Raw genomic sequence first — 22,704 nt, forward strand, 5'->3', positions numbered from 1 at the left:
CTCAGACATACATATGGTTCATTTCTCCTACTGCCCCACAGTGAATAAATCCTAGATTCCCATATTTGAATCTAAGCCAAATAAAGATATTGCCATCTTGGTTAACCATTGTTTGAATGTTTACTTTCCTTGTCCTATATTATTATATCTCTCAGGATTCTTTTGTTCATCCAGCTAATGAAATGAGGATTGGGGAACTTCACCCTTCATTAGCTGAGACCCCTCTGTACCCACCCAAACTTGTTCTGCTAGGGAAGGACAAAAAAGGTAACGTTGTGACCCCAATGTGGGAAATACGCTGACAATGCATGTGCATGACGGATCATCAGTTATTAATTATGAAACTCTATAGTCTATGAAAAATATGTTACAAGTACGTGTTTCTAACATTAATCAGGATGCTAACTGTTTTTCATAGCAGCTTTTCTGTATTTGTAATTGTTAATGTTCACAGCATTGTAACATTTTTCCTCTTTAAATTTCAGAATCAACAGATGAGTCTGAAGTTGACAAAACTCACTGTCTGAATAACAGTGTTTCCTCAGGCACTTACTCAGACTATTCACCTTCCCAGGCTTCCTCAGGATCCTCTAACACCAGGGTTAAAATGGGGTCCTTGCAGACAACAGCTAAAGATGCAGTACATAACTCTTTGTGGGGTAACAGGTGTGTTTAGCATTCCCTTTTTTCTGTTCCCAATGTTTATTCTCAGAAACTTTTAAAAAACAGAAACTTCTAAAAAACAGAAACTTCTTTCTGTTGGAATTGTATTCAGCACGTGAGTGGCAGAGAAGACAAAAGGGGCAGGTAAGCAAATGTAGTCCACCTAGGACTTCCAAGAGCTTCCATTTTAAGGGCAAGGCCTTCGTTTAAGAGAGAGATGGTAGGAGATTAACACGATGACATTATAGTCAGGACAAAAAAAAAAATTTAATGAAAGAATTTGTTTACTAACATTTATGAGGCACATTTATTTATGAGAAAAAAAAAGATATAAGTGAAGCCCTTAATTATATTTACATCTCTGTGCTTGTGCAGCTATTTGGTTCGCTTTTTTGTGTTTATATTTTGATGTTTTATTTTGTTTTTGGCTAAAACAAAATTCCTATACCTTTATATTAGGTGTTATAAGAATATTTTATTTTTAAATTATTATTTCAACAAATAAGTTACAGTCACATTCATAAATGTTAGTGCTAGATGGGAGTTAGCACTAATTCCTATTATTAATTATCGATTACCTTCATTTTACTGATGAATTACAAAAGGTCCAGAGAGGTGCACTGAATTGCTCAAGGTAACCTGATTAATAAATGGTAAAGCAGGAATATGTTAGAAGGTGATGATTACTAGAAGCAATAAAAGGTAGAGCAGGTTAAAGAAGTGGATTTTTTTTTTTTTGGACGTGAAATGATACTGTCTTAATCATAAGTGAGGTGTGGATGAATGAAAAGTTAAACAAAGGATGGGGCATTCTTTGTTACTTATTCTCTTTCTTAGAAAGAACCAACTCTTCCTCATTTTTGTATTTCCTCTTCCCATTGTGTTCACAGGATTGCACAGTCTTTCCCACAGCCTCTTGATTCAAAGCCATTACTTAGCCAGCGGGAGGCTGTTCCCCCCGGGAATCTACCACAGCGTCCTGAACGGCTGCCAATGAGTGACACTTTCACTGACAACTGGACTGATGGCTCACATTATGATAACACAGGGTTCGTGGCTGAGGAAACAACCGCCGAGAATGCCAACAGTAATCCTCTCTTAAGTTCAAAATCTAGAAGCGCATCTTCTCATGGACGCAGGCCTTTGATTAGGCAGGATAGGATTGTTGGTGTTCCCCTGGAACTTGAGCAGTCTACACACAGACACACGCCAGAAACAGAAGTGCCTCCTTCCAATCCTTGGCAGAATTGGACCAGAACTCCTAGTCCTTTTGAAGATAGGACCGCTTTTCCTTCCAAATTAGAGACAACCCCCACCACCAGCCCATTGCCTGAAAGGAAAGAACATATAAAAGAATCTACTGAAATACCTAGTCCTTTTTCTCCAGGAGTACCATGGGAGTATCATGATTCCAATCCCAACAGGAGTCTTAGTAATGTCTTTTCTCAAATCCACTGCCGCCCAGAATCTTCTAAAGGTGTTATTTCAATTAGCAAAAGCACAGAGAGGCTTTCCCCACTAATGAAAGATATCAAGTCCAATAAATTCAAAAAGTCACAGAGTATTGATGAAATTGACATTGGTACATACAAGGTTTATAATATACCATTAGAAAACTATGCTACTGGGAGCGATCACTTAGGAAGCCATGAGCGGCCAGATAAAATGTTGGGACCAGAGCATGGTATGTCCAGTATGTCTCGCAGTCAGTCAGTCCCAATGCTGGATGATGAGATGCTCACTTATGGCAGTAGTAAAGGGCCACAACAACAAAAAGCTTCCATGACAAAAAAAGTCTATCAGTTTGACCAAAGCTTCAATCCTACAGGAGCAGTGGAAGTTACAGCCGAAAAGAGGATACCACCCCCTTTTCAACACAATTCTGAGTACGTCCAACAGCCCAGCAAAAACATCGCCAAGGATTTGGTTAGTCCTAGAGCTTACAGAGGATACCCACCCATGGAGCAAATGTTTTCATTTTCTCAGCCATCTGTTAATGAGGATGCTGTGGTAAATGCCCAGTTTGCAAGCCAAGGTTCCAGGGCGGGCTTCTTGAGAAGAGCTGACTCCCTGGCGAGCTCCACAGAAATGGCCATGTTTAGAAGGGTCAGTGAACCTCACGAGCTGCCTCCGAGTGATAGGTACAGCAGACCTCCATATAGAGGAGGTCTGGATCGCCAAAGCAGCGTTACAGTGACTGAGTCCCAGTTCCTGAAAAGGAATGGCAGGTATGAAGATGAACACCCTTCATATCAAGAAGTGAAAGCTCAGGCGGGAAGTTTTCCAGTTAAAAACCTTACCCAAAGGAGGCCATTGTCTGCAAGAAGCTACAGTACAGAGAGTTACGGTGCCTCCCAAACCAGGCCAGTTTCAGCTAGGCCTACAATGGCAGCTCTTTTGGAAAAAATACCATCTGACTATAACTTGGGTAACTATGGTGACAAGCCATCAGATAACAGTGATATAAAGACGAGGCCTACTCCTATGAAGGGAGAGGAGAGCTGTGGTAAAATGCCTGCAGACTGGAGACAACAGCTGCTTAGACATATAGAAGCTAGAAGGTTAGACAGGGTATGTTTGGCATTTCTCTGTAAGAATCTCTCTCCTGCCTTTAGTTTAACTTTATTGGCATCTCTAAGCACATGTAGTGAAGCATGAACTACATGAATGAGTAGATGATCAGCATTTTATTTACCTTTATATTGTGGGGAAATTGATCTTAAGAGTTTTTCATGGATATTGCTTAATGCTGAGAATCCGTAACCTGTAGGTGAATTATTTCTCAAATCTAGCCTAAACATTGTTAGTAAGAAAGAATTCAACTCTATTGTATGAGACGGTGCTTCAATTGCTTTCTCACCATTAAGGCAAAATGCCTCTCATAGGACACAGAACTGTTCTCTAGTGACCAAAAGAGTTTGATTTCCACCCCGTTCTGCATGGACTCACTTATATTAAAGTCAAGCCTAATTTTTTTATAAAATTGCACATAGTTACCGTTATGGGACTACTAAAGTTATTACTTCTAATGAGCAATAATCTTCCCAGGAAGAAACAGAAAAATAAAATAAGCAGAGATTGAATGCCCTCCTACATATTATTTCATTTAATAAAAATCCTGCCATTTAGAATGTTGTTTTTTATATAGAAGGAAATATTTAAATTCACATCATACTACAGACAACAAAAATAGATGATGTCTTTATGAAGACTAGAAACCAATGCACTAGTGCGTATATAGCCATGAAAAAGGAAATTAATCCCAGTTCAGTTAAAAACTGAGTCACAATAAAGCATGCAATGTACAGTATAGGAGGATGAAAGAATTATATAAAGTATAGAATTACTTTGTGTTGCCTGTTCAGATCTCTCTAAGAGAAATCTGGCATGTCATTTTCTAGAAACTATTATCAACTGACCTTCATCATACAGTGTTCTTTGTGGATTTGGTATAGAGGGCTTTGTGTATTCTGCATCGACATTAGAAATGTAAAGATCCTTTTTGTGAAAATAGGGCCTTTTGTTCTTGTTTTCTAGGTTTGAATGCTCAGTGTAGATTGGGGATCTGGGAAATAATATACCATTAGAATGCTTCGCTCAGTGACTTTATTATTTTATTTGGTGTCCTGCAAAAAGCACAAGTCACTGCACTTATTATGTATTTCCTTAATGTTGAATTTTGTGTTTTCAGTTTTACTCTTTTTAAATAATTCTATTGTTTGTAGGTCGTGTCTACATGACAAGAAAACAAATTTTTTTAGAAAAAGGGTGAATTAATTAATGTGGGTGTGAGTGTTAGTTTCTCAATGTGGAAATCAGTTCTGCCTTGCAAAATATTTCATCAGAATGTCTGTTTCAAATAGGTGTGCTCAGTCCCATTGAAGGGAGCCTCATCAAAGCCTCATGACTGGCTGTCAGTGGGAGACACCTGGTCGGTTGTCACCATGCCTTACCTCAAGTTACACCCTCCATGTAGACAGATAACTTGGAGGGCGAAAATATTTGGGGCCAAATAATACAGTACAGTTTGGGAACTCTGGCCTCGTGTAGACACGACCATACGTAACAGGGTAAGATGAACTAGTCAAGAAAGGTTATAAGAAGCTTTGGGGAGCATATGTACAATGACTAGTTATTTGAAGCAACAGAGGAGTGAGTGAAAACAAATAACGGAAAAGAAAAGACAAAATTCTAAACATTTGTACCATCATTTATTTACTGGTTTCCCAGATAAATGCTTCCTCTTCTTTGATCAGAGCTACTGGAAAGTAGGTGACTTCCCTAGATGGAGCAAGAATTTGGAAGGAGTGAAGATAGAGCCGGGGGAGGGGGATTTGCATCTGGATGTCCTGCCTGTCCCCGGTCACTAAAACTGAATTCATGTGTATGTCCCATTGCTATGATTTCCCATTCCTTTTTATTAGTCCCCACATACTCCCTTTGTTTATAATTCCTTGGACCTGTCTTTCAATGTACATTCAATAACAATGTATATAGCAGTTTTCAAGGTATATTCAATCGCTTCTCATTTAATTCCAAGAAATTTAGAGCATTGCTTCAAGCCACCAGATCCTAGAAGCTCTCCCTCTTGTTTTCTACAAGTAAATATTTCTTTCTTCACCTAAATTGAGTTACTGTGCTATTCAGACTACATCTTACTTAAAACGTCCCAGCTACTCAACAAGATGAATTCAGGGTACTAAAGCACAGGCTTATTATGTAAAACTAGTTTTAACATAGCTGTGCCAATTAACATTCTGTCCAAAACCAGACTGTACCAGAGACATGGTGAGCTTCCCAGTGAAGTTTAGTCAAGCCATCTGAACCCCAGCAATCAAACAGAAAAGTAACTTAGTTACACTAGAAACTACAAGAGAACTTGAAACATAAAAGAGAACTGCCTAGTGGCCCAGACAGTGGGTATGCTTACCAGCCCAACATAATAGTGGTGAAAGATCTCAGCGTTTACCTTGAAAAGTCAGTTCCAAGTACTACCCTACAAAAAAGATGCCTGTTTTCTCCTTGAATTTAACCACAAGGCTCATCCTTCCACTACAGAGCCTCACAGTAGTTGAAAGAATTTAAAACGTTAGCCCTTATGTCTGAGACTGCCACTCTCCGTAGGAGCAGCAAGAGCTTAGACTAATTTTAAAACCTTAAGGAATCATTCAAGTACTGACTGAGATATTTTGTGGCCTTTTCGATTGTGGTATAATGACCTTGAAAAATCTCTGAATGAAACAATCAGTGAACAGTAACACATATGATTGGTAGACAAGCACACCGTAAGAAGTGTAATAGTCTTTCAGCTGAGTTCAATGAAACTTGATGCTAAAAATCATTACTCCTCAAATAATGCCCTCAGAATAGAAGAGCTGCCTGCTGTTAATATTCAATAATATCCAGTTAAGAAAAAAGTGTATTATTAAGTTAATTTCTGTAGATTTTTTTTTCCAATAGAAGAGAACTACTTAAAGGGTCTAAATGTTGCTGATGACTACATTTCCATTGCAGGTAGAAGGTAAAGATTATATTGAGAGGACTAGATATTTGTTGACAGGGCATCCAAAATGTTCCATTTTTAAATGAAGTTCAGCAGAAATAAAAGATTTCTATCATGTAATAGTTTCAGACACTTGGAATAACCTGAGATGTACCTGTTGAAGGATAGCCACAATGCATCTTATCTCCAGAGTGTTGTCTAATTCAACATGTGATAATTCCTTTAATATCATTTTGAATTTTCTCTAGTTTGAAATCCAGAAATGTAATTTTTAAGAAACAAAACATTAGAATTTTTGGGTCCCCATACAACTCATTTGATAGGTTTAACTGAATAAATCAGTAAATTCAATCAAGCCAATGGTCAGACTGAATGAATGACTTTTTTGACCTGCTGTTTGAGTTGTCGTAATTATGCCTGTAGACTGAGCAATAAAGGAGACTGCTTTTGGCTTTAACATTGCAATATATTAGCTTTAGGCAGAATTAGAGGCTAGTATTTGTCTTTTGAGTGTGATGATCTCACAGTGTGAAAGAGCCCATGACACCTGCAGCTGATACAATTTGATTACACTCTCACTGTTTGAATTTTATAAATTCACAGACTCTACTCAGGTGAAAAATGCTGGTCCAAAGTCACTACTACCGTGATTTGTAAGACAGAGATTTTTTATGCCTTTGAGTTAGCCGCAAGTGTAAAACAGGATGTACCTTCTTTGCTTTTTGTCTTTTCTGTAGTTTTGGATGGTACTCATTATGTGCATAACTAACACTGTTTACTGTATGCTTCTGTCTGATCAAGTGCATGTTTAAAAAAGAAAGTTACTGTTTGCCCGCTTAAAGTTAAATGTTATAAATTTAAACATGTTCATGTAATAATCAGTTTGTGGAGCATGTGTTCACATCCTGTCACATGATTATTTCCTCTACTCAGAATGCTGCTTACAAACACAACACAGTTAACCTTGGCATGCTGCCCTATGGAGGTATTTCATCAATGCATGCAGGCAGAAGCATGACTTTAAACTTGCAGACTAAGTCTAAATTTGATCATCAAGAACTACCTCTTCAGAAAGTAAGTATGGACTGCCCTACATGTGTCAGCATTCCAAAAGCAGTTAATGTTGTTTGTTCACTTAATGTGTTTAGGCTGTACATACAGCCTCTGCTTATAGACTCTCACAAGTCCAAAAAGCACAGGGCAAGTAATGTAGAGCCCAAACTCTTAGGTGCTAAATGAGAATTTGTAGCCAGACTGATTACCGGGTTTCTGCTTAACAGCTTTGTTTTTTGGATTGAGCAGGTACATGGCTTTTTGTTTTGTGTTAAGTTTCTTTTTTTCTTTTCTTTCTTATTATTCCTTTTGGTCTTTTTTATCTTTCTCTGTGTTTATTTATTTATTCATTTATTTTGGAGGTAGCCCTATTTTCTCATTGTGATGCATTCTGAGAACAGAGCTGGAAGTTATTATTGGAGTTCAGTTAGTTCCTTTGGAAAAGGCTTAATATCCTAAATCAGAGCAGAAAGTAAGTAGTTGGCACTTCTAAATGCTTCTCCAGCTCCCTCTGCCCCTTTTTTTTTGGTAGAAGATGTTACACAAAAGTGCAATGTGAGGAACAAGTTTGTGATTTAGCTAACAAACTGTTATTATTCCTCCCATAACCCATTGCCGTCGAGTCGATTCCAACTCATAGTGATCCTATAGGACAGAGTAGAACTGCCCCATAGGTATCCAAGGAGCGGCTGGTAGATTTGAACCGCCCACCTGTTGGTTAGCAGCAGAGCACTTAACCACTGCGCCACCAGGTGTCCTTACTTTTCCTAGGGTAATGGAAAACTAGCAAGTTTACATAGTTTTAAATGAAAATATGGGTGCATTTGAAAGAATATACTGTTAGAAGAAACATTTCCATTATCAAAGAGAACTTCCTGCTTGTTTTATTCAGACAAAATTAAGAATGCATATTTTACCTTTTTGAATAGATAAATGTCTTCTGTGTTATTTCTATTTTAGTGAGGGCTAATGAGTCATTTTCACACAATATGTCATTATAACTATATGTTAATATAGTCATTAGCTAAGTAAATTATTATTATGAAGAAAGCAAGAGTATAAAGTAGGGATAACAGAATGACAGTATATTCCAAACACTTCTTCCTTAATAAAGTTAATGAATATATGAAACAAACTCCCATCCCAGCAAAATGAAGGTCATAAGACCTTAAATTCACATTTTATTATCAAATCATCTTAATAACAATCCCTAAATCTCAACGGCTTGATTCCTACTGTGAGTGGAGTAATAAAATCAAAGAGATATTTATACCCACAGCTTTTTCATCACCTATTATCACTTAATTAAAAAAATTTAAAAAAGAACTAAATTAAGAACCTCGAATATTATGTTTCCTGTCCTCAGTCTCCTGGTACAGGACCAATGGTGTGCTAGTAAACTTTCTCTCCAGGAGAGAAAAAACAAATCTCAGATTTGTAGGGTTTTTTGTTTTTGTCAGTGGTTATAAATACTCCCACTATGGCCAATATCAAGCTATCAACTTAAGGTCACTGAACCCAGAATTGGGAAGAGATGTGTATGTGCAGCTCTTATGAGCCAGTATGAGGGCTCCAGAACACCACTGACAGCAAGACCCTTTTTGCCTGAATCCCCACATCAATGGAATCCATTTTTCATGTCCTTTCAGATGGCCAGGACATCTCAACCTCTTTCCTAACAAAACCAATTCTCAAAAAGGCCTTGAAACTTATCTATACAAAGGAATAGATGAGATATCGTAAATTAAATAGACGCCTGTAATGGTGGGCTTAGAAATTAAATAGAAATCAAATCCTTAAACTAAACTGATGAAATTTCAAAGTTCAGTGGGCAGAGTAGAGAGATTTTGGTATGAAGGAAGCTACTGCCTGAACTTTCTGAAATCATATCATATCGAGAGTCCCGTATTTTGCCTAATGGTCAGCCCTATTTTCCCATCAGTCTATAGATTAATAAAGCTGTGTCCAGTGTCTGAACGTACACTGAAACAGTGCTTCTCAGCATCTAAATTATTCTCCAGATATAAATTAGGCACCTCTGTAAGTTGCATTAATTTTCTGATGTCATTTGGGGTACCCTAGAGAATGGATTCATTGTTTATCATCATAACTCTAAGAATGATCTATAACAGAAGTAATGCAGAGTTATAATATTTTGGGACATATTAACCATCCTCAGTTGGGCATACGTATAACCTGAAGGAATTATCTTTAGAAGTTACATTAATTTGCAGACCAAGAATAATTCAAATATTGGAAGACTCTACCACACAATGAATTACCATCAATACTTTATTATTTACACCAAAAAAAGGAGAAGAGAGAACGCAAGGGATGAAAAAAGGCACACAGGCCAGGCAATACTCTGTTACCCCCAAAAGATTTTATAATCAGTTTAAGGCCTATAAACTTTAAGCGTTAAGGCATTTGGGACAACTTCCTATGAGTCGAAATCGACTTGATGGCAATGGTTTTTGTTTTGTTTTGTTTTTCTGCCCCACCACCACCGCAGAAACCTTGTCAGATGCAGGAGGTGGGTGCTCATCCAGCTCCCAGAACAGCTCCAGGCTCTGCCATCCTCCTCTGGATTCCAGTCTAAGTCTCTGTCCCTTCCCCTTTGTGTCCAGATTTGTCTCTTCTGTAGAGCTTCTTTGATCTGATCATTTGTGTGGTTAATTTGCCAAACTTTAAAGTTATGTGCTCTTATGATACAACCACTCAGATTATCCTTTTTTAGTTCTGCTGGTCATAACAATGACTGAGGCTTAGTTTTCCTGAACCCTTCTGGCCAAGAGAGGAGATAAGCAAAGATCATTTTTCTTTGATTCGGAAATGCATAACAATCTATTATAACATTTTTGCCTTGCTACATAAGATACTATAAATTATTGTCAGTCACTTAAGATTTCTTTGCAGCCCCTACATGTTCCTTAGCCGTGAAAATTGCAGTATAATATAGGGGAAGATCAATTTATAAACATCTTAAGTAAATAAATATTTAAAAAAAAAAAAAACTTTGCCATCGAGTTAATTCCAACTCATAGCAACCCTATAGGACAGAGTAGACCTGCTCCACCAGGTTTCCAGGGAGCGGCTGGTGTATTTGAACTTCCGACTCTTTGGTTAGCAGCCCGAGCTCTTAATCAAATGTCACAACTGTTCATTCATCCATGAAAATTCTGAAGTTGTCTCTTTTATTCATAAAAATCCTCAATGTTGTACGAGCTATCTCTAGTTAAGTGTGTGTCAAATGACTCTAAGGTGGCCTAGGAAGAATGAATGAAGTTGGCTAACGCATCTAAATTAACATTTTCAAGTATTAAAAGTTAAGCACTGTGAATGGAGTTGCAGCATAAATTTGTGCAGATGGTGCTTTCCCAGGGGAACAAGCAGGGGGCTGAAATCCAGACCCCATCTCCAACCTCTCTGCTTGCCAAGCCATGCCTCCTGCAACCAAGAGAAGAACACATTTTTGTATTTCTTCTGCCCCACATAGACTGCCTTTTTGTAAATTATCCACCCAGAAGGAGTGACTTTTGTGATTCTTATCTGCCCATTCCCCACTTTTTGTGCTAGCTGAGGTGACTCAGCAAATTATTTGTTTTTGTTTTTAGGGTTACCTATGCATATCTAGGAGCCCTGGTGATGCAGTGATTAAGAGCTAGGCTGCTAACCAAAAGGTTGGTGGTTTGAACCCACTCAGTGGCTCCTCGGGAGAAATAACTGGCGATCTGCTTGCATAAAGATTGCAGCCAAGAAAACCCTATATGGCGGTTCTGCTCCGTCACGTGGAGTCATTATGAGTCAAAAATGACTCGATGGCACTTAACAACAAATACATATACCTAGTTAATTTTTTCTCAATTCCCTATTAAACAAAATTGCAATAAACTAAATAAAGTATATAACTATTCGTGAGTGATGATTGAAGAACTCTGCACTTGATAAAGTATTTATATAGTGAATATTTATGTGGGTGAAAGGAAAGAATCTCCCAGATTTTGCTATGTTTTGAATATTTCTAATTCTTTCATACTTATTACATGCCAGATCAAGTATTATATATTTTTCATGAATTACAAACTAAGTATAGGTTTTCTGTATTATAAGCAGATAGTAAATTACATTTTTATGAAAATTTTATGAAACCCTTTTAAGATATTAGGCAAGTGCCAACAAATACACAAAATTAGTTTAATAAATTTTATTTTATTTTATGTTTTCATCTATTAATGCTTATTCTGTTTCCTAGATTTAACAGTAGTTATAACCAGACCATTTATTAACACATAAATATCAGCTATTAAATTATAAAGTTATTAATATTTTTATTTATTCATTCATTCGTGTATTCATTTATTTACTGCCTTTCCAAAAAAGCATTTAAGGCAACTTTCTATGATGTGATTAATGGTTCTGTGTGCTTCTTTGGATGTGGTCTGTTGTAACTGAGCATAGCTATGTCTTGAAATTTTATGTTATCAGAGTGAAATATAATATCTTAAAATGTCAGTGTAAGCTACCATTTTTATTATGCAGACTAATGGTAGAATGAATAAATGTTTCCTTAGAGAAGAGGATGAAGACTAGAATTTAAAGAGAATCTACTATGTACCTGATACCAAGAGGACTGTAAATATATTCTTTCACACAAGTAAGCATTTATCTCCATTGTATAGATGAGGAAACTGAAGCTCAGATGACACACAAAGGCAAGGACTTCACCTGTATTTTTACTGTTTTGCTGTTGTAACCCCTGCTCTTAGCACAGTGATAGAATTTGAATCTCAATCTGCTTGGCACCGAGCCCATACTGTCTTACTCTACCTTGGTGCCTTCTCAAATGTTTGTAAAACCTGACATTTTCATAGAATATAATTCTTAATAGTTGATAAAGCTCTTTCATATGCATTATTATCACACAATGTTTTCACAACAGTCCAGAAAGATAGAATTTCTATTATGGGATGGAAAAAAGGGTACACAGGTTGAGTATATTAACTAATCCATAACATATCATGACCCAAATCATTTCCTACGTGCCGTAAGTATCGTGTGCTCTCTTATTTAGCTGAGGTCAGTAAAGGCTAGTGATTACCTTGCGTTCTTTGTGATCCACTTACATTTCCTGAGTACTCAGTATCACCAAGAAGCATATTTCGTAGCAGTGAAAGGCGAAAGATTATGGATCCAAGAAAATCACAAGTTAATCATTCATGGGACTGTGGCCTCAGAGGCAAGCAGGGTTGGGGAAGAAATCACTGATCTTTTCTATGTCCCTGTCTGCAGGTGTCTGGCTGCCAATATGAATAGTGTGGCCTTTTCTTTACTGGAGAACTTGATGGTTTTTTGTTTTGTTTTGTTTTAACTTCTACTGCCATATATAATACCATAGTATCTACTGCTTATTGGCCAATTGAAATGGAAACTATTGTAAATCAATCATAATTTCCAGGGAGGGGAGGTTGAAATGATGGGAGTATATGTATTAGTAACGTCTACATGGAATTTTGCATGGGAGAAGATGGCCTCACTAACTGTTTTATTAGTTGATACCAGCAACACTATCATTTGAGGTAGAGAAATTTAGACAGCAATGTTTGCAACTAACCTATTTTTAAATTTCTAATATCACTTCCTACTGGATGTATGCCTATAACTCCAGATCAAATAGTGCCAACATTTGGTATGTGTTTATTCACCTCACTGTCAAGGGTTAGTTACTTAATGCCTTTTTTTTCCTGCTGAAAGCAAAGCAAGAGCTATAGGAAACCTCAGGGCAACTCATGTCTATAGTTTCTATCGATTTTGCTACATTTATTATTGGCTACCTATCCCTCAAGAAGGATTCGCTTACCTTTCTAATTATGAAAAAAGCCTTCAGCTTGTAAATCCACATAAATCTTCATAATTTGGCTAAAATCACCAAAATAATAATGTTAGTACTCATATGAATTCTTTCTCAACATTATAGTGAAATGTTGGTTTAAAAATGATTTGAACATTACAATACCACTTTCAGATTAAAGCTCATGAAATCACAATTATTTAGATCCAAGCCTGGCATTTTTATATTTGTAATACCTATTCTTTTCCAAAAGATATGCTGAGAAAAGAATATTACAATAATTTTACTGGAAATACTTTAGGGAAAATGTTTTTGTACATTTTTTTAATCTACAGCAATGCCCTTTGCAAACTGTGTCCCAATTACTAAGCACAATATCCTTCAGTTCTTAAGGAATGCATCCCAACATCTTTGCAAAATCCTTAATTCCAATACCACTCTCATATAATTTCTCCAACAAAATGCAACAAGTATAATTTCACAAGAATCCTGTGTATCAATTACCAAATAAGAGCAATGCTGCTGGATGATCAGCTAAATTCATTTACTCACCTGTGTGAATTCTGTTCACATACATGCACTCACATGTGGACACACATATAATACATGCATGCACACACTCATATTCCTGTGCACACACACAGGCATATACAGAGATATGCATGCATACATACACGTTTATGTCTCAGCAAACTTAGAAATTACTTCTCCCAATAGACATTTGTGATCTTTTACCGTTGTCAAAATCATTAATGTTAAACCTAGAGTAGTCTTTGGGGCTAGCATCTGTTCAACAAGACTGCTACTCAGCATTACTACATTTATTATCAAATATAATAATTTCTGACTTTTCACGAACTCACACTGGCCATTTTCTATATTATTTTGAAATATGAAAGATTTGCAGAATTTAGGAGCTGAGGAAATAGTGAGTTGTGGTGATTTTGCATATCTTTCATCTTTAAGTTTAATATGGTGGAGAAATTAGACTCGTTCTTACTCTTTTAAAGAATCTAAATAACATACCTATAATAGTACTACAGATAATTGAATGAATAACTAAACCTCAATTTGGTTATTTTTCCCAAAAGAATAAATTTACAGTAATAGTCTTATTACTTTTTTTTTACATTTTTCAGTTGCTCCTTTTAACCTTTTATAGAAGTTTAACAGGTAAGCAACTGCATTTATATACATTTAGCAGTGGTTTATCAAAAGCACAACTTTTATAAATAGCCATACTCATTTCGGAAAGAATGAGAATCTACTGCAGCATTCTCTTTTGTTCTGGTTTCCCCACAAACATCAAGAAATTGTTTTCATGCTCTTTGCTTTTTCCCCAGTCTTAAGTTGTCCCTATGGTATCTCACTTAAGGGGAAAAAAAAAGCCAGAGCACTCTTGAAATTAATAAATAAGATTGCTTTCAGGAAATTCCCTTAATTTTGCCATCTTGTGAAAATATCTTTTTAATGTATCTGCATGTTTATGTTCCCTTTGATCCCTGTAATATAGAGGAATTGGTATGGTTGTTAATTTTAATTTTAAAAAGACAGGGATTAATTTAAAAACCAGTGAAGAGCCTAGACTATTACACTATTAAGATTTTGACTAATAGGTTTAGCCATTTTTTACACCAAAAAGGAATGTTGCAATTCTCAATTGCTCTCTAACTGTGAATGGAAGTCATGTTTAGGCAGCTGAAGCCAGTGTGGTGGAGGAAGCAAGAGGTGGAGATGAGGATGATATGGTGAAAAAATAGGAAGTCTGTATTAAATTCTGGCCACTCTTCAAAAATGTATGTTTTGCAGGCCTACCCAAACAAACATATTTATTATCCCATTTCACTGGCAAAGAAACCAAGCCATAAAAAGCATGGGCACTAAAAATCAAAAAGAAAACACTGACTGGTAGTACCTAGCCTGCATAATTATGTTTCAAATGCTTAATTTTAACAATTTGATTTGCCATATTTTAATATATGGATATTGTGTGTGGACGTATGCAAACACATTAATCTGAAAGAGTTAAAGACTGAAAAATAATGCTTGAAAGCAGACAGATGGGCATTGAATAGCTAGCTACCTTGTTGTTTTCAAGTAACATGTACTTTAAATACATTACCTACATATGAGTTCTTAAACAAACACAAATAAATTCATTTCTAACTAGCCCAGGAGCTTAAATTCAGACCTCTGTTCTCTTTTTTCACTCTTTCGGATGGGCTTATGAGAAAAGGATTCACATGGCCAAAGTTCAAGAAGGAAATTGAGTTATCTTCTTACTTTTCATTATATCAGTTAAACTTTAAGAAATGTTCATCTAGTGTCATAATAAATTTTAAAATATTTCTAAACAATGCTTTAAAAAAGTGCAGGAGGTCAAAATGAAGATAGGGTGGTTATATAACTGTTTTTAAAGGAGTACAGAATAAGACCACTCTCCGTTTCAGCATAACCAGATGAAGCCTGGCAAGCGGCCGATCTGGGACATGTTATAAAGAGATTGGCCCAGTTCTCCCTTTCTAGAGTTGGAGGACAGTTGCTCACACACAGTGGAGATGCACATATAATCTTTAATCAGTTTTATTTATCAGCAGAGATCCTTCGAATCACAGAAATGTCATAGGAAACACTGGGGCATAATGTCTCACCTGCATAAGAATTTCCCAGGAACTCCAGGAGTACTAGTGTATCTTACATATTAGAGAAACAGAAAGCCTTTGCAAAAATTTAATTTGCTTCCACAGGAAATGTATACCGTTGCTACATGTCCTCAACCCCAATATTGGAGACCTTCTTTCTGAGGCCGTGTGGTTGCTTGGAGTTGAAGCGATGTAGTAATGGTATATATTTTTCTGTGGCCTTCCAAAATATTGGATGCTAGTAATTATAAAGACAGGGGCATTATTATTAGTTAAAAAAAGTAGGAAATCAGTAAAAAATAAAATATATATGAAGAGTTTAAACTTTAATACATAAGTAATATATGTAAATAAATAAATTTGGATAATCAAAACAGTCTTGATTTATTCGCACTATGATTCTAATAGCATAATTTTGATATTGCTTTAATTTTTCCCTCAAAACTATCTGTGCATAATGTCCTAGTACCATAAGTCTTGCACTATGCTAGTGCTGACACTGTTTTGGATTAGTGCAAATCATTCACTCAGAATCAATACAGCCTTCTAAAACTATTTTAGGTTATGGTTTGGATTATTGGTAGATACATTCTATGTTTTATATGGTTTCAATTTATATTCTAAATGGTAAGATCATATTAAGAAACCAAGTTAAGCAAGCTTTAAATGTTGTGGTTTTTAATAATTGATTAATTTTATTCTGATTATTTTTATTCAGGTACTGTAAATAATCTAAACTTCTCTTTAAAATCCAGTAAATAACTCTAAGATGGTTATTTTAATTGTATTTCTCATTGCTCTGAAAAGCTCTCAATTTAGAATTTTTAACCAGTAAATAGTGTATAATACTTCAAGTTCAGGATAAATGTTTTTCTACAATTAAATAAAATCAATTTTACCATAATCATTAGGGACTCTTTTCAGAAAACTATGTTAAACTTCTTTTACATCACTAAAAAATGCCATACCATTTTTGCAATAGACCCCGTCCCAGCAAAGCAACATTTTAGACAATGGACAAGAAGATGTATCTCCTAGTGGCCAATGGAATCCTTATCCACTTGGGAGGCGGGATGTACCTCCGGACACCATTACTAAAAAGGTAACCAATTTCAAATTGATAACAAAAACCATGAACCTTGTGCATCCATTGTAATATGTAATCCATATCTTCTGTCTTGACATCATTTCTAACTTTGTGATAAATTTAGGCAAAATATTATCCAAATATAGGGAGTTTGGTTAACTGTAAATGCATTGCAAAGAATGGAAAATGACCATTGCCAAATATTCACAGTTGACAATGAATTTTTATGAACAACATCCTGCTACTTCTCTGCAGATAATATCACCTCTTAGTAGAGCTTGCCACCCACCTCTGAAGTACAAGTACAGGAAGTTGTGTGATACGTACTTCTGACTCTCTTGGCTTCAACAATGTACCATAGCCAATTTGTTTGAAATTAAATTTGACTGCAAATATTGATTCACCATTCCTAAAGCCATAGTATTCATTCATCCAGTCATTCATTCAACAAACATTTAGTGGGCAACTATATGTGCCATGCAGCACTACTATGCACTGAGCACTTGCTAGATGCTGGGGAAAAAAAATAACTTTTCTTACTTCAAAGAGCTGGTGGTCTAGTTAGGTAGGCTGAGTGATAAATAGGTGATTATAGTACTACATGATAAGTCACCATAAAGGGAGTGAAAAGACAAACCACAATCTAGGGGAAGATATTTGCAACATATATGAAGAACAAGGGATTGGTATTCCAGAATATTAAAAAAAAATAATAAGACAAATCAATAACAAAAGACATACAACACAATTTAAAAATTGATAAAAGATAAGGAGAATTAAGGATGATAAACAAACAATTTTTTTAAAACAAAATCTCTTATCAACCAGAGAAATACAAAAGAGATGCCATTTTACACCTACTAGACTAGAAAAAATTCAGAAGTCTGAAAAATACGTTTTTGCAAGCATACGAGCAATGGGAACTCTTTTATACTTCTTGTGAAAATATAAAGCACAACAATTTTGATAACAAATTATCTTGTAAAACTGAACATGCACATACCATACATTCTAGAAATTCCCTTCCTGAATATTATCCTAGAAAAACTTCTGTACATGTCATTAAACATATTTGTAATGTCTGCAATAACAGAAAACTGGAAAAATCCAAGTGTCTATTACCAGGAGAGTATGTAAATAAATACTGTTACTCGCACAAAGGAATATTTTATAACAATGAAAATTAGTAAACTGTAATTACAATAATATTTATAAATAATATTTATAAACATATTTAAACATGTATAAACTTTAGGTACATAAATTGAGTGGAAAAAGTTGGAAAAGATGAGACACATCAGGAATGCCATATTTATAAAGCTAAAAAACAAGTGAAACTTAAAAGATATTGTTTAGGCATAAGTACGTAAGCAGAAAACCTTTTTTTTAGAGAATGGTAAACATAAAGTTTAGGATTATGGTTACCTGTAGAGGAAAAGAAAGGGGTGTGGTAGGATCTGGGAGAAAGCTGGTATTATTAGTGTAATGTTCTCATTCTTAAGCTGAACTGTGGTTCTTACAATATAGTTCTTAAGCTCACATGTTCATTTTATAATTGTGCTTCATAACTTAGATATACACTACATAATTACATACATTCTTTATAACCTGGGTGATATTTTTCCCCCTAATAGCTACTTCAGTGCTTTTTAAAATATATAGTAAATACCAAATTATTTTACCCAAAAGAATTTTTCATGCTCCTGATTTGCAGGTTCTAAATATGTCATTAATATGCCTATTGGTAATATCCAACACTGCAGGTAAATATACTACAATATGGTGTGTTGAGTGCCGTGAAGATGGAATACATGGCTATGAGAATACCTCAAAGGGCTCCTGTTTAGTCAAGAAACTAAAGAAAGTTGAGGATAGTAGTGACGTGGAGTGGGAAAGAAGAGTGGTGTCAAATAAGGCTGGAGGGTTAAGCAGAAGCCAGATCATGTTGCCTTTTATATTGAGGAAAATGGGACAGGAAACATCCAAGTAAACAGGAGAGGGACATGACTGAATTTTCACTTAAAGAGCACTCTGAGAGCTTTTTGGAGAATGAACTGGAGAGGAGAAAGACTGAAGGCAACGGAACCAGTTAAGTTTTTATCGTAATCCGAGGGAGACTAGATAGAAACAGTATATTCTTAAAAGATAGATCCAACAGGATCTTGTTCATAAGGCGTAAAATATAGATAAAAGTTTCAAGGTTGAAGTTTCAGAAGTTTCAAGGTTTCTAATTTGGACAACCAAGTGATTATGTGCCATTCTCTGAGATGAGAAATACAGCAACAGTAATAGGTAGAAGTGGGAGAGGGAAGATAGACTTTAATATGTTAATTTGTGTTATCTTTACGGCATTGGAGTGGAAATGCTAGTGGATCTTGAGAGAAAGTTGTCTCAGATAAATTTATCTGAGAAAAATCTTAGCTAGAGATACAAATTTTGGAATCATCTGAACATACATTATAATTCCATGAGCAAGACAGAAGGATAACACAGAACACCAACATTTAAAGAGATGTACTTAGGAAGAGGACATTGAGAAAGAATAATCAAAGAGTTTGTCAATAGAATGGCTTGTATTGCAAGTTGTAGAAGATTCAACAGAAACAGCCTTGAACATTAAAGAACTATTTAGCTAACATAAAAAGGTGTCACTATCTAGGGTAAGCCTCAGATTTAGTCCTTAGATCTAAATTATAAATACTTAGGTTTTTCCGTCTCTCTGCTTTGCCATCCACACTATTGGCTTTATTCTAAGACTGGTTCTTCTCATGATTATAAGATGACTACTAGTGACAATCAGTGATAAGATTTTCCTTTCTCAAATCCATCAGGAGAGAGAATGGAGCTTCTAATAGTGGTCTCTTAAGAGAAAGACCTTTCTTACCTGAATTCCTCAACAAGCCTCTCATTATATAACATTGCTCCAAAATAGCTAAGGCGTTCCCACAAGAGGAATTGGTAGTATATGATTAGCTTTGACTACCATCAGTGGAGTAGAATAGATGGGACTGTCAACTCCAGTGACCACTAAAAAAGTAGAAGGAAAAACAAACAAAGGTGGCATCTTGGAAATCAATAAAAAATGTTTTAAGGAGGGAGTGGTCAACAGTGTCAAATGATGCAAAAAAAATCAAGCAAGATAAGTATGACAAAAGGCTCCTTAGATTTCACAGCAAGGAGGTCATTGGTTGTCTTGGCAAAAGCAGTTTACTTAAATAATGGCAGTGGAATCCATATGAACCTACATTGAAGAGTAAATTGAAATAGAAAACTCAAGAAGTTCACTTTTCAAAGGAAGAAGTGGTTTAGGGGGAATCTAGAAAGAGATATAAGGAAGGGAGAAGGAATATCTAAGATGGCAGGCACTTGAACATGTTTAAAGATTGAAGGGAAGAAGCCATTAGTGAAAAGGAAGTTGAAAATCAAGGATCATGAAAAGGCAGGAGACAGCAGGATCCAGAGCACCATAGGAGGCTTTAGCCTTAGATATAAGGAGAGAAATTTCTTCCTTTATGAGGAAAGAATAGAGGATGAATATGATGGCCAGAAATTGAGGAAGTATCTATCAGAGCCAAGATTAGGTTGCCTGATCAAAGGAAGGAACCACAATTCACTTACAAAGTTACAAAAGGTTACTATTGTTTTTCCTTGAAAGGAAAAAACCTTCCTCATTTATTGCCCTGAATGGAACTGACAGATGTTTACATTATCCATCCATTCATCCATTTTATATGAAATCTATTTTCAAAGTCCATAACATTATGTTTAATCACACCATCAATACAAATTATAATGATCATTTGCTTCCCTCCCTACTTGCTTTAAGAACCTCATGCAATCCTGTGATTGATTGAACATTTGTAAACTGGTTAACCTTATTAAAGGCTAAGATAACTGTGGAATTTATCCGAAAACTTTGTTAAAATGTTATAGTTCTTGTCAAATGTGAAATAATGTGGCTTGTCGTTAAAATTGTATCATGTCTTTAGTGTGTAAAGTAATTTATATCTTCTTACTATTATGATAAGCATCTTCTGACTACCCCTTGTTATAGAACTTTTACCTAAAATCTGAGATTTTAGAGCCTATAAATAGATGTCTACCTGTTATCTCAGAGTAGAGAGAATAAAGAATACTTTAAATATTCAAATTTAGTTTTTTATTATGTACTAGTTGGATGTGTCTAGTTAATATTCAGTAAGAATCAACCTAAGAAAATGAAAATAGTAATGGGAGTATTAGCCTGGGCTAGAGGATTTACTGAAATAGGTGTGATAATTGTCTTAGTATTTATTGGGTTCACATTGCACTCTACAACAAATGTTTTTAAAAGTTAATGACTTATGCAGTTGTCATGACATGAGTAAGCCTTAGTCTAGACAGAATAAGAATGGAAAACTAGAAAATGAACTACAAATGGAATGGGGAATCACAGAAGTATCAATGGTGAAGAAGTCTTAGCCGGTGCCCCATTCGAGTCTGTTTCTCAAAGCCTCTGCAGAAGTTGTTGTTGTTGTTTAAATCCAATCTCTATGCCCAGGTCACCAGAAACTACTGGAATGCTGCAGAAATGCAACGGGAAATAAGTTTTATGGAAAGACTTTGAACTTGTGGCTCTCTGTCCTGGCTATCATAGCTCTTTGGTTGAACTAGTATTGGTAATGCTTATGGCCATACTATCAGTGCTCTAAGCACTTTGGAGGAACATGTGGGTAACCCTCCAAACTATGGACCCAGAGATTTGGAAATATACAATAATTAGACAAAAAGTGTTCATCTCTTAGGAAGACCCTTGCTCCTATTTCTACTGTCACTGTCCAATGTACCCTAGACTGGCAAAATGTTGAGGGTGTCAAAATGTCCTGTCTTGGTTTTGTAATGGTGTAATAGTTGGTAGTAGTTTTTTAAATTCCCTCTTGCCATGTCAAACCCCAAAATCTCAAATTTTGGTGTCCATTAATTCAATAAGTTTAGGAATCACTGCTAGAAAAATCATGTCACAGTTATGTAAATCTCTCCCTGAATTTCAGGCAGTCCTAAATGAGCTCTTTAAGAATGTTATTAAAAACTATTGCAATGGCTGAAAACAATAGTAGGTTCAGAAGGAGTATTTGTTCTAGAGTTCTATCACATTACTGATCTCCTGCAGTGTCTTGGACTATGCTGTAGTCACCGTGGTAACAACCATTAGGTACCATGTATTAAATACTCTGTGTCAAGCTTTAGGCTAAATGCTTTAATATATTTTTTCAACTAAGCCTCAATAACTATATGAGGTAAGCATTTTTATTGTATCCATTTAATGGAAGAAGACTCTGAGACTTAGAGTTTTAAGTAACTTGCCAAGGTCACACCAAGGACTAAGCAAGCATTTTAGATTACCCTCCTATATGTAACAGAAAATTATCTGTGTGTACATATATATGTGTGTGTGTGTACATGTATATATATATATATATATGTATGTATGTATGAAGGTCATAATATAAAAGATAAATGCAAAGAAAAAAGTTATTTTGAAATCAGACATGATTCTATCATTTGGTATAATTCCCCATAGAATTACAAGACAGTTTTTCCCTAATTCTAAAATGACAGACTCTTTTAAAAGTATTGACAGTCTTAAATAGGTAGATTATCCCTTGAAGAGATTTAAAATGAAAGGATAATACCTGTAAGGATATGTTAAAATGTTGGAGCAGAACAGCGGTTGCAGCAAAACGATTAAAGTGACCTATTAAAGCAAATGAAACTTCGAACACCTCTCTTCTGGAATGAGTAACCAAGAGACTATAAAATCCTAACAATATTCAACCTGAAAATTCTTTAATATGTAAAGACTACACATTTGAAAGTCTGTCTTAGCATCCATGACTCTTTCTTCCTTGAGTGTCTGTTACTCTAGATT

The 22,704-nt window shown here is 35.6% G+C and overlaps 1 protein-coding gene across 2 annotated transcripts in view; it reads left to right on the plus strand.

The window, feature by feature from the left end:
- The window catches only part of LRRC7 (leucine rich repeat containing 7), a 348,184-nt gene that overhangs the window by 260,486 nt on the left and 64,994 nt on the right, over nucleotides 1-22,704 (plus strand). Inside the window, exons 17-21 of one of the 2 annotated variants that reach the window (XM_023730981.1) lie at nucleotides 156-267; nucleotides 486-666; nucleotides 1,554-3,234; nucleotides 7,100-7,240; nucleotides 16,692-16,811. In XM_023730981.1, coding sequence (XP_023586749.1) covers nucleotides 156-267; nucleotides 486-666; nucleotides 1,554-3,234; nucleotides 7,100-7,240; nucleotides 16,692-16,811 — 2,235 coding nt within the window. The remainder of the gene's footprint in view (nucleotides 1-155; nucleotides 268-485; nucleotides 667-1,553; nucleotides 3,235-7,099; nucleotides 7,241-16,691; nucleotides 16,812-22,704) is intronic. The other variant, XM_023730986.1, reaches the window with a different exon arrangement.

Source organism: Trichechus manatus, unplaced genomic scaffold (assembly GCF_000243295.1).
Source record: "Trichechus manatus latirostris isolate Lorelei unplaced genomic scaffold, TriManLat1.0 scaffold00003, whole genome shotgun sequence".
NCBI classification, from domain to species: domain Eukaryota; kingdom Metazoa; phylum Chordata; class Mammalia; order Sirenia; family Trichechidae; genus Trichechus; species Trichechus manatus.